The 12,026-nt window shown below is 35.9% G+C and overlaps 1 protein-coding gene and 1 non-coding gene across 3 annotated transcripts; both read right to left on the reverse strand.

Moving 5' to 3' along the window:
- Window positions 1-2,318: 2,318 nt before the first annotated feature.
- LOC125220526 (nucleobase-ascorbate transporter 11) lies at window positions 2,319-7,502 on the reverse strand. Of its 2 annotated transcripts, XM_048122716.1 has the most exons (10): window positions 6,732-7,502; window positions 5,689-5,786; window positions 5,435-5,605; window positions 5,019-5,119; window positions 4,364-4,499; window positions 4,183-4,233; window positions 3,771-4,058; window positions 3,206-3,440; window positions 2,784-3,064; window positions 2,319-2,664 (listed from the first exon to the last, which is right to left on the reverse strand). In XM_048122716.1, the coding sequence occupies exons 1-10, from the start codon at window positions 7,303-7,305 to the stop codon at window positions 2,449-2,451; spliced, it is 2,151 nt and encodes a 716-aa protein (XP_047978673.1). In that variant the 5' UTR covers window positions 7,306-7,502; the 3' UTR covers window positions 2,319-2,448. The 2 variants fall into 2 exon arrangements, with proteins under 2 accessions (XP_047978673.1, XP_047978726.1); XM_048122769.1 differs by lacking the exon at window positions 4,183-4,233.
- A 329-nt stretch (window positions 7,503-7,831) lies between these two features.
- TRNAE-UUC lies at window positions 7,832-7,903 on the reverse strand. Its single transcript has one exon. It is a non-coding gene; the product is annotated as a tRNA-Glu (tRNA).
- Between the last annotated feature and the right edge of the window lie 4,123 nt (window positions 7,904-12,026).

Genomic DNA, 12,026 nt, shown 5'->3' on the forward strand with positions numbered 1-12,026 from the left:
AGATTTCATTGATTTTTGATTGTATGGCTTCGATTTTAGTTTTTTGAAAGACAGTTTGATTATTAAAAAATTTTATTTTTGCGTTTTCATAATTTAGTTATCTGATGAGTTCGACTTCTGCTTTTTTTTTTGGGGTTGATTAGCAATGGAAATGGAGGAAGAAGCAGGAGCGAGCATCGACGCGGGAAAAAAAAGAAAGAGAACAAGCATCTTCTTCCAGTTAAGCGTTATTGAAATTATATTTTGATATTATTTTATCTAAAAATCGAACACCACCCTTAGATATGGATGGTACGTGATCATACAATTTTATGCACTTATTACATCATTTGAAGCTACTAATTGTATATTAATGTGCAGGTCGTATCCGTTTGGCGTAGTGTCCAATATAAGTGGCAATACTTTCAAGAAACTAGTACACCCGGAAGGATAATTGGAGAGAATTTAAGGTAAAATTATGCATTTTATATTTATAAAATAATCTAAAATTACTTAATTGTGAATTTTTTATTATTTTGCATAAATATGCTAACACTATGAAGCTTATGATCAAGTATTATGTAAGAAAGCTTTTCGTAGTAATTGTAAAGCTAGATACTGAGATTACATTGGTTATAAGAAGGAGAAGGTGAAGAAACTGACCTACTTTTTTCTTTGGTAACTAAGGGAGGTAGAGCCTGATATCAAAGCTAAATTACCGAAAAATAAGAAACGTCTATTCTATCATACAACAGCCAACTACGTAGCTCCATAGAGATTGTTTCTAACACATGCATCCATATATGAAAGCTATAAGCATAATGTGACATAAAACAACAACAAAGTTCCCTTCTCTACGCACATGTTGTACCACTATTGGATCCAAAATCAAAATCCTTCAATAATTGCACCATGTGCATAATTTCCTGACAACAGATGGATACCTCGAGGAGCCCAATAATCATAGAAACTCCGACTAAACTATCACTCTCTACATCCAACTTCGGAGACCCTAAAGTCATAGAAACCAACTACTTTATGGATGCTCAGTGGAAGACCTACATCGACGCCCAGAAGAAACCTGAGAATATCAAGGCTTCTACGAGGTGCTCGAAAAACCGTAAACAGAGACTACCCCTGGAAATGGTAAAAATTATAATTTTCTAGTTTAATTTGTTTACTTTTTTTTTAAAAAAAAATCTCTTTTTAAATGTTATTTGCATATCATGGTAAATAATAGGATATGCCACACTTTAAAAAAAAAATTCACATGGGATGGTTTCGCTGTTTCAAAAAAAAAATTCACAAGGGATGGTTTCGCTGTGCGCCACATAGATTCATGTAAATTTCATTTTAATTTGTTTACGAATTTATTTTTAGCTCAAATTTCTAATTTGTGTTTGGTTGTTGAAAGGATGATGTTGTTATGACAAGGGCTGAAGAATTAAAAGCTCAAAGGATTGAAAATCCGGACTGTGATGCCATCTTCTTGGAGCTTTATGGGAAGGTGAAGAAGAGAAAGCAGATTCCCGACACAGGAAATGCAACAAACTTACTTCTCATCTGAAGGTGAATCTGCTACTTCAAGAAGAGAAAGCAGATTTCTTGAAGTCGTTGCTCAAAGAGTTCCTCCATCTGCTACTTCTTAAAGCTCGTGAGCAAATAAAAAGTGAGATGGAAGACTGAGGTGGGGAATGAGATAACGAATGAGATGAGGATGGAGATGGAGATCAAGATGGAAGAGAAAGTTGCAAAAATGAGGAAGAGTCGGATAAGCAAAGGGATTAGTTCATGGAACAGAGGGAAAACAGATGAAGAGCCTGCCTATTTAGTGAAAAATTAGGTGAGCTATAGATTTTGAATTTAAGCATTTTGAATTCAACAAGCTTATTTACTGAAAAATTAGGTGAATTATAGATTTTGATTTCAAGCATTTTGGATTCAACTGACTTGTGAAGTGGAATAAGTTGGTAAATTGTCAGGCCTATTCACCATTTATGGTAAAAGTAAAATATGACTCTTATCGTGCGACGGACAAAAATGGTAAAATAAGACTCTTATTCTAAGACGGAGGAAGTATCAAACACTGATATCAATACAAATACTCATATTGTCATAGGAGTGGGAATATGGATATTCAATATTGGATTTACCCGTACCCAATTCAACATCCGTTACATTGGATCCCCGATATCCGATTTTACAGGATGGGAAATTTTTTTTTAAGAAAATCAGGTATTGTGTAATACCCGATTAATACTCATTTCATTTCATAAGTGTTTTGTTCGTCTATACAGTATTAGCCACCATCATATAGATCATTTAGATATCGCCATATGTGATTTTAAACCACTAGTCTCATCAAATAATAACAAGATAATGAATATGTGAAGAACATATACAACCAATGTGTCATATATACTGTTTTCATGATAAATCTTAAGATTAGCTATTCTTCCCAAGTCTAGGTCATTGAACACCCAAACATTTCGCCCATCGACAAACTTTACCCGGGAGTTCGTAATCTGATAGTGCCGATGGATCTGTCGCTAAATCTTCAACATTCGACCATATGTAAACTCCTCGTTCTTGCCTACTTCCCGGAACTGTGTTGTCTAGTACAAATGCTATCAAGAACGTCACCACCATGTTCAGTGACAGAAGGCCGTTCATTGCAAAATCGAGCTGAAACAAGTCGAGCATGTGATCATTAATCAGTTATTTAATCATTTCCATAAAAGGCAAACTTGAACAGAACAACTTATTAGATGAGACAAAGCAAACAAGGATTGATTATCGCTTACTCCTTTATATCCAGTGTGGACTGGTCCATCAGAAGCAGCCGAGTAGGGTATAAGATAACTGGGTAGGATCAGACTGGATTCCGGTAGGTACTGCTGAATATACGCAGGGATGGATAAACCAAGGAACAACGAGACGCCTACAATTGTTATGTTTCTAAAACTAGCTGTTTGAGTGTATTGCAGAGTCGAGAGACCTAATGCCACAACCAGAGCCCACATGAAGCAAAGGACAGCTGCGGCTAAAGCTTGTGGTATCGAAGCAAGAATGGCACCAACTTTCCCTAACAAAAAGAAACAAGTCATTAAGATCAATTGTTATGGTGACGAAATAACTATGGACAATTTATCTCCTTAGAGCCACAGCAAACATGCATTTCCAACTCAAATGTCGAAAACAACTGTGTAGTTCGATCATATAGTACCTATAAACGAGAAGACAATTAAGAACATTGCTCCAAATTCCACAACTTTTCGGCTTGCAACCTTAGTTATATCAATGGTGTGCACGTTCTCAGTCAATGTAGTTGACCCAGTGCCTGTGCCCCAAAGTCCAGCCAGTACACTGCAAAAACCTTCTAACCCAATTCCTCGACTAACAATGCAAGGGGTTGGAGCCTTTGTATTGATTCTCATGGATGCAGTGTGATACGTCCCTACCTGCAGAGTTCTTCCTTTGCATCAATTCAAGTTTAAACAGTTCGGCTCAATTGTTTCCTTAACAACGGGACTGCTAAGTAACAGAAATTCATTTTTTTCCTTTTCAAGTAGTAATAAAAATGGATAAAAAGTTGTACCGAATCACTTTTCTGAACATATACCCTAGAGGTATACTAGGTTTAATGCTAAACCAGCCTACTTATATGCGAGAAAGAGTGCATATTTATAGAATATGATTTCATGGCATCTGCGGACAAGTTTTTAATGAGAAAGAATACGTGTCGCTATTAGAATTCGGTATACAATAAAACTGAATAGAAAGCTACTAACCGATTCAACTGATGCAACAACTGATACAAAAATCATTATGAGTGAAGTTCGCAACCGGAAAATTGGAATACCCCACTGTAAAGGGTATGGGATCCTGACCCATGCAGCGGTTCTCATTGCATCAGAAACGTCAGTCCTGCAATGCTTCATTGTATATGCATGCTTCCGACAAGCATCAATAAGAATATTTGAACTTGGTACGTCAGCACTGCAGCCTTTGTAGTTATAAGCCCCACCAGCTGTCAGAAAAAATGCATACGCCCATATGATCATAACACTTAAGGGTACCTGCAATAATCGATTTCTGGAAAGTCATAACAAGGACAAGAAAATTTGGAAGAACAATGATTCCATAATTACAGATAAGAATTATAATCATCACATGTGCATTTGCAAAATTTCAATTACTTACTGCATAGATTCGGAAAACTCTGTTGCCAAAAACAGATACTCCTCTCAGGTACTGCAAATAACGAGTATTTTAACTGTTTGCCAATTCAAAGTAGCATAAGCAGGACCTTCCGTGAAATTAAGATATCCTAGTCCTAACCAGATTGTATCCATAGTTCCATACATTCAGATGAAATGCTCACCAAGGTAAACACAAGAACCAAAAAGATCTCTGGAATGCTAATTTCCACGCAAGCACCGGCTTGAGGGAAGCCAAAGCTGAAAAACGCTAAACCCAATGCTGTAACTGTGGGTGCAACCACAACAGGGTTTATGAACCTGCAGCATGTTAGAAATAAACAAACTCAGATTTTCCTTACTACTCCCTCCGTCCAACTAAGTTGAGTCAAAACTTCTGGGCACGAAGATTAAGAAATTGTGTTGAAAAGTAAGAGAGAAAAATATAGTAGGAAAGATAAAGAGAGAGTAAAGTATGTGATGGAATAAAGTAAGAATGATTGGATGCTTTGGTTTTTTGTCAAAAAAGGAAATGAATCAACTTAGTTAGGACATATCAAAAAGGAATACGACTCAACTTAGTTGGAACGGAGGGAGTACTATTCTTGAATTTATAACACAGTCAATGGAGACCGACTGCTCATATGAGACCAACTTATGAAACCTATATAAAAATTCATAAATGACCACGGACACTATCTGGTGAGTGGAGATTGACACTATCCAAAGATAGGAAAAACAAAAGAAATCCTCCTCACCCCACACAAATAGTATCCTCCTAGAATAAGAACAAGGAACTTAAGATCCCAGAAACAGAGGCAGTCTCTATTCGAGAATTACCTCAAGAATAGAGACATCATGCCACTGAAACCCATGGCGCACTGGAAAACTGAACCAACAATTATAGCGCCCTGTAATTCCCTCATTGTATGCCGGAATCTCTGTATACAACACACAATGCAGTACAATTTAGATATCAAACACAAAACAGATAGACAGAAGATTCATATCAACTCTTATACACTGCTAACTGTGATCGCACATAAACTTTCAGTTTCTGGACTCTGCACTTAAGTTAACAGAGAGTAAGACATCCTTGCAGTAATCTTAGGTGATCTAGGAAGCAGCTAGATATTTCCGTCTTCATTTAAGGTCCATCAGCTTTGTTACAACTTTAAAAACGAACTGCTCTATGGACGTAGAAGATAAGTTCTCATTATATCTGGTAATAGAATGCTGTCATCGGCAGCACTTACATTTTCAGTCAGATTCCGGAACTCTCGTGAATTCATGATTGCTAATGCAGGTGCCAGATAAACAAATGAACTGCCCTGAACCAAGGGAAGGCGAGTACCAAAGTATGAGTGTAGTATTGTTGTGATACCAGAAAGCAGCAACATAGTGGAAATTACTGTAGCAGTATCCTTCTGTCAACATTACAGGAAAATATGAGAAACATGTGATTAAAGTTGTTCCTTTCCCATATTAAATTCTGGGAGCATATGCTTACGTCTGTTCCGCCCATTGCAGGTATAATGATCAGAGGAATGAAAATAAGAGAACCAGCCAATGACAGATAGTGTTGCAAACCGTAGAATATAATAGGCACTGCAGTCAGAAGAGATTTGGGTGTGAATGAAAAGTTTTTGAAGTTTCAAAAGAAACATAGTGAAGGCATTAAATGCATAGTAAATCAGCTCATTCTTAGCAAATACTAGCTGTTATCAATTAAGTTGCGACTTTCCTAAACCAGGAATTATCTGAGTCACGAAGTGTACAGCAAAAAAGTTCCTGCCACAAATTTTCATCTAGGTTCTGCAAAATATTGAAAATATAAATTGATTGATATGCGTTCCGATATTGATCAAGAAGCAAAGGCAAATCAACAATATGGTACGAGTATTATGTATAAGAACCTTTTATGCTAATAAAGAAACTCTTGGTTTAGCATATAACTTCGAATGGGATGACTAGGTAATCACCATCTTTCTAATTCTTATGTAATGTAGTAGAAACTGTAGAATGAAGGAAGAGAACAAACTACCCCGCCCATGTCAAATAACTCAAAATCGTTCATGCAGTATTTGTCCTTTATTCAAGGAATAACCCCAACCATAACAACCTATCAAATTGTCTGTTCCTGATTTTCTCATCTGCCTTTCAGCAGATAGGCCTAATGCGAATCAAAACGGCTATGAAGCTCTTTATAACATATAACCAAGGCTTCATGTGATGCTTATGTTTGCTTAGCATCATGACTTTCAACGGCCTACTTAAAATACCTAATGGCATGTTGGAGACTCCTACACCCCTCGCACTTATAACGATAGTCCATCTTTGTTTGCAACCTTAAATCTCTTTTCACCTAATGTGAGATGAGATCTAACAATAAAATTGGAAGTTAATAAACAAACTAGGCAGCTACAGTTCATTGAAAGCAAAGAAACTTCAACAAGGCAAGGACCAAACAATATAAGCCAAATGCAGACGTAATAGGAACGATTACGTATAAGTATAACGATCACATTATCATCAAAGCCACACAAAACTAACCATAACCGGGATTATCCTTGAGTCCCAAAATCAATTTTGGCGAGGGTTGCCATCCCCCATCCCCCAAATCATCTTCATCCTGATACACACGAACATCCTCGCTACTCTTAGGCTCCATATGCGGCGCATTCGCCCCAGCACCCTGTCCATTCGACGCATTATCCGCGCCCAAACTCTCCTCCCCCGCTCCATTCCTGCCCACCTCACTCTCCACTCCATCTTTAAACCCCTCCCTCGCATTGGCAGCTCCTCTAAGTGGTTCGATCTCAGGCCCTCTCCTCCTAGTCCTCCCCAAAATAGGATCAATTTCAATCTTGGGAGAAATGGACTCGTTCTTAGGGAGAACACCACCCCTCTCCAAATCAGCATACCCACTCGCACTTGTCTGAGTCTCACCGGAAAAGGTAGACACGAAACCAGTCTTCTTAGCCCAAGACCTCAGCTCATTCGGGTCATACCCTTTTCTAGGTACAAATGGCTCGATGTTTGGCTCCAAAACAGATCCCAGTTTTTCACCCCTTCTCCTACCCTTAGCATCCTTATTTTCCCTCTCTGGCCTCGACCCACCTTCCATCTCTACCCTCTCTCTCCAAATTCGACTCAGCAGCTTTTTCAACAGAATAGCCAAAGATTGAATCTTTATAACTCTGCCACTTACTAACTCACTTGCTCTCTCTCTCTCTCTCTCTCTCTCTCTCTCTCTCTCTCTCTCTCTACAAAGCTTATTTCAAGAAGAAGAAAAGATGGAGAAACATAGAGAAGTGCGGCAAGAGTGAGTGAGAGAAGCAGCTTGCTTTTGTTTCTGCGCTGCCGCTCAAAAGTTGCCATTACCGAAGTTACAAGATTGCCCCTCTCGGTGGCCGTTTGAAGTTTGAACAGTGAAATGCGGATTATTGGTGGGATGATGTCTGCAATCATTCAATTTTACTTAGATTTAAAGACTTCTTTATTGTTAGGTGCCGAAAATTAAATTTATGACAGTTTTGTGCGAACAATTAAATTTCCATTTATGATTAAAGACTTCTTTATTTTTAGGTGCCGAAAATTAAATTTATGACAGTTTTGTGCGAACAATTAAATTTCCATTTATCAAAAATGGCTTCCGTTGCCGGGAATCGAACCCGGGTCTCCTGGGTGAAAGCCAGATATCCTAACCGCTGGACGACAACGGAATCATTATTATAAAATGGGTTTAATACAATATATTGATTATAAAAGATGATTTGGAAGCCAGGTTACGAAATATTTCAGTACTCAAAGAAAGTAGCAATGTATCACGTAATTATTTTAATCTGTAACTGATGAAACATTTAAGAACTAGGAGTACTTATCTAAAATAATTGAATAGCCTATACAATCATAGAATCGTGTATACAGTATATTGCATTTGATTAGATCATTGCATAATTATATGCGATAACTTATGATCATAAGTGGGAAAGTACATAATTTGTTATGATCATAAATGGGAAAGTACATAATTAATATCACTCTGTGTCTTATTGCACTTGGTAACTTAGTAATGACAAAAATACAGTTTTGTTTAGTTAGTAGTATGTCATTTCTTTTCCAATTAATGCATTAAAGATTTGATCTTCAATACGTATATAAGTGCGCTAGAATTATAAAAACTTAAAAATCTAAATATATGAAGAAAAAAAAAAGTGAGACTTTGAAGAACAGATAAGATTATCTTCATTCGTGATCTTCCTTCTAACCAACTCCATTCAACTTTATAATTAAATATTCATCTGTCTCTCAATTAAATAGTTTCTTTTTATATGTTACTAGTAAAATATACTCACTCGATCGCATAGAATTAGACACTCTTTTTATTTTAATTCATCCCATAAAAATAGTTTATTTTTAATTTAGTAATTTTTCTCTCTCTAAAGAGATGTGTCATATTTTTCACTAACAATATTCAATTATTTTTTTTTATCTCTCTTCTATTTTACCAATTGTGTATTGAAACTGATTTCATCTCAAAAGTGTCTATTTTGAAACGAAGAGAGTAATTTTTACTTCCATTCCATCAGTGAGCCCAACTCAACTTAATTATATATTTTCTTTTTCATATATTTTTAGTAAACAAAATTAATTTGATTATAATATTAAAAAATTATCCAAACTATTTAAATTTAAATTTTATTATAAAAGTTACTCCTATACATTCATATAATAAAAGTCAATAAAACAAAATAAACATACTCCATTCGTCCCAAGATAAGCGACTCGCTTCTTTTTCCCACTCGTTTTGGAAAAATAATGGTAGTATAAAATAGTTGTAGTGGAGAAAAACTAAAGTAAGAGTAAGAATTATGTTGAGAAGACTCTCCTCTACATAACTCTCTCTCTTACTTTACTTTCTCCCCACTCTAACTATTTTATACTCTCTCTGTTCCATAGTAATGGAGGCGTTTCTTTTCAGCACAGATATTAAGAAAAATTGTGTTAGGTGAGTTAAGTAAAGGGAGAATAAAGTGGAAAATGAAAAATGGTAGAGAGATGAAGAGAGAAAAAAGTAAGAGAGAGTAAAGTAGGTATGGAAAAATGTGTTGACTTTTACTAAAAAGAGAAATGACTCTATTACTATGGAACATACCAAAATGGTAAAATGACTCTATACTATGAAATGGAAGGAGTAGCATTTTTCCAAAACGAGGGCAAAAAAAGAAGTGAGTCGCTTATCTTGTGGCGGAGGGAGTATTAAATTTAGAAAATTTGATAATTTTGTAAATGTTATTATGTGGATGATTCAGATATATAAAGAAAATATAAAAAAATGAATATAAACTCAACAAAGTAAAAAAGAAAAAATAAATCAAAGCAAATGAGAAAATAAATAAAAAACATATAAATTACTTTTTCCGTCCGTCATTTAAAGACATGTTTTGACTCGACACGGTTTTAAAAAATTGTTTGACTTTATAAAGGAAATTAGTGAAAAAAGAAGTCCGTAACGTAATAAAAAGTGCATCATTATTTTGTAAACTGTGAATCTGTAAAATCATATAATTGGATTTGGAATTCTCTTGTTTCTCTAAATTCAAAACCATTTTGATTTATTATTGTTTTTCTCATTTAATTTGAGTTTTGCCTAGTTATAATTAATTTAAGAGTAAAGGTCAATTTTGGTCCTAAAATATATGACCAAAATATGAATTTTGTCCAAAACATTCACTTTTTGAAAAACAGGTCCATAACAAATGAAAATGTCGCCGAAGTCGTCAGGACCAAAATTGACATTTACTCCTATAAACGCATATCTTAAGACTCTAGGATAGATTTTATTTTATCTTCTCAGATTTTCCTCTTCATTCTTTCCCTAGTCGTGTAAAGAGCGTCAAATCAAGCAGGGTTTGGATTCTATAATACAAGAACCGTTAGCAATGAAAATTAGAGAAATAAAAATTTATTACCTCATTCACGGATTTGTGTTCTCTTGATTTTCGATTATTTGTTGTTAGGGAAAATTCACGTCCTAACACTATCTGAAGAGAACACAAAAATTGACAGTTGGTAAAGCTCTGACAGTGCATTTTTCAATTAGCATGCATGAAGTTGAAGAGTGACTTCTTCTTCTTCTTAACCTTGGTTGCACCTCCAAATATGAAGGAGGTCATAGGAACGTGGTGGGACCTGCTTATATTGTGCTGCGGCTGAGAATCTTCCCTAGGCTTGGGGCATGCTATATCCTCGGAACTAGTTTTGGAGAAGATTTTCTTGATGAAGCCCTTGGTGGATTTGGTGGGGGCCGGCATGGGGTAGTCATCGTCTGCATCGTTTGTGTTTTGGACCTTTTTGGAGAGAATGTCGTAGCATTAGGCCAGGAGCTTGAATGCTAGGTATGAATCCTTTACTGCCTTGATCATCTCCGCCCGCTTGGTGAAGGAGTCTCCCTCCTCCTGCCGTGCACCTTCTCATCCATGTCTGTTTCATCAACGCATGTCATGTCATGTTATGGAAAATGCAAATGAATAAATGAAGAAAGAATGAAGGTATGCGCGCAGGGCAGCGTTGGTTCTGAAGGGGCAGAGTTGCTTCAAGAAAGAAAGAATGTACCCTGCAGACTCTTTTCGAGCCATTTGCATTGCTTGGTACGGATGTGGCTGGCTCTTTGCAACATCATCGCTCGTCCTCTTCTTCTCCTTCTAAATCTTGTTATCCATATGAAATACACTCTTCTATGACATTTGAGATTGTAATAGATGATGGGAGTGTTCCTATAATTTCTCATGTGGAAGAAACAGGCAACGATGCACTATTTTTGGTTCACGAGGTCTTTTCTCTCCAACAAACTTTTGCATGAGACACATTATAACATCCCGCTTTTTCGAACCCTAATTTTTTAGACGTGAAATTCTTTTGCATTAAATGCTTTTAATGTTATAATATATGTGGATTAAATGATGAGTGATTTATTGCAATATTCTTTGTGACCTAATTGCGATATGGAGTTGAGTTTGAGTTGAATAGTCAAACTTGTTGAATATATGACGTGGCTATTGAATAGTCAATATTGTGGAAAATATGACATGGCCGTGGAATGGTCAAAGTCGTTGGAAAATGCGAGGTGGAGGTGGAAATTCGAATATGTGAATATTTTGATGCGGGGAAAATAATATTGTGGTGAATTATTTTCCTAATGGATGAGTGAGAATTTAATAGGAGCATCATTTAATTAAGTGGAATTTTCGACCCCTCCTATTTATTGGAAAGAAATCCTATTTTCTTGGATTTAATTATTGCTTGGGATAATTATCCAAATTAAATCCAAAGTCCGAATATTCCTATTTATTCCATGAAATTTTCGAAACCCCTATCATACTATGGAGATTTTCGAAATCTCCTAATTTTATGGGAGAAGGGATTTTATTGTTATATTATTTGATCCCTTATTTATTCCCTTCCATAAATAAATTCAAATATCCTAGCATATCTTGTCAAATCTAAGAAGATCTTGCATATCCTATATAAATTAGGATTTGACTTTAAATCCTAAGGCAAAAATCGCCACTTTCATATTATTTCGGGAGGAATTATTATTTTTATTCTGCTCCGTGATATTTTATCCTTCTCCTTGAAATATTCAAATTAAATCATATGCTAATTAAATAGCATGAAAATTTGAATTCCCCTAATTTCTCCCCTACTTCACGCCAACTACAACCCTCAAATCTCTTCCAAATCTTTATTTATTTAATTATTGGATTATGTCTTCCACTCTATAAATATAGGAGGAGAATCAAAACCCTAGCATCACAAAGAAATCGCCTCCCCCACTCCCAAAAT

This window comes from Salvia hispanica, chromosome 1, assembly GCF_023119035.1.
Source record: "Salvia hispanica cultivar TCC Black 2014 chromosome 1, UniMelb_Shisp_WGS_1.0, whole genome shotgun sequence".
In the NCBI taxonomy this organism is placed as follows: Eukaryota; Viridiplantae; Streptophyta; class Magnoliopsida; order Lamiales; family Lamiaceae; genus Salvia; species Salvia hispanica.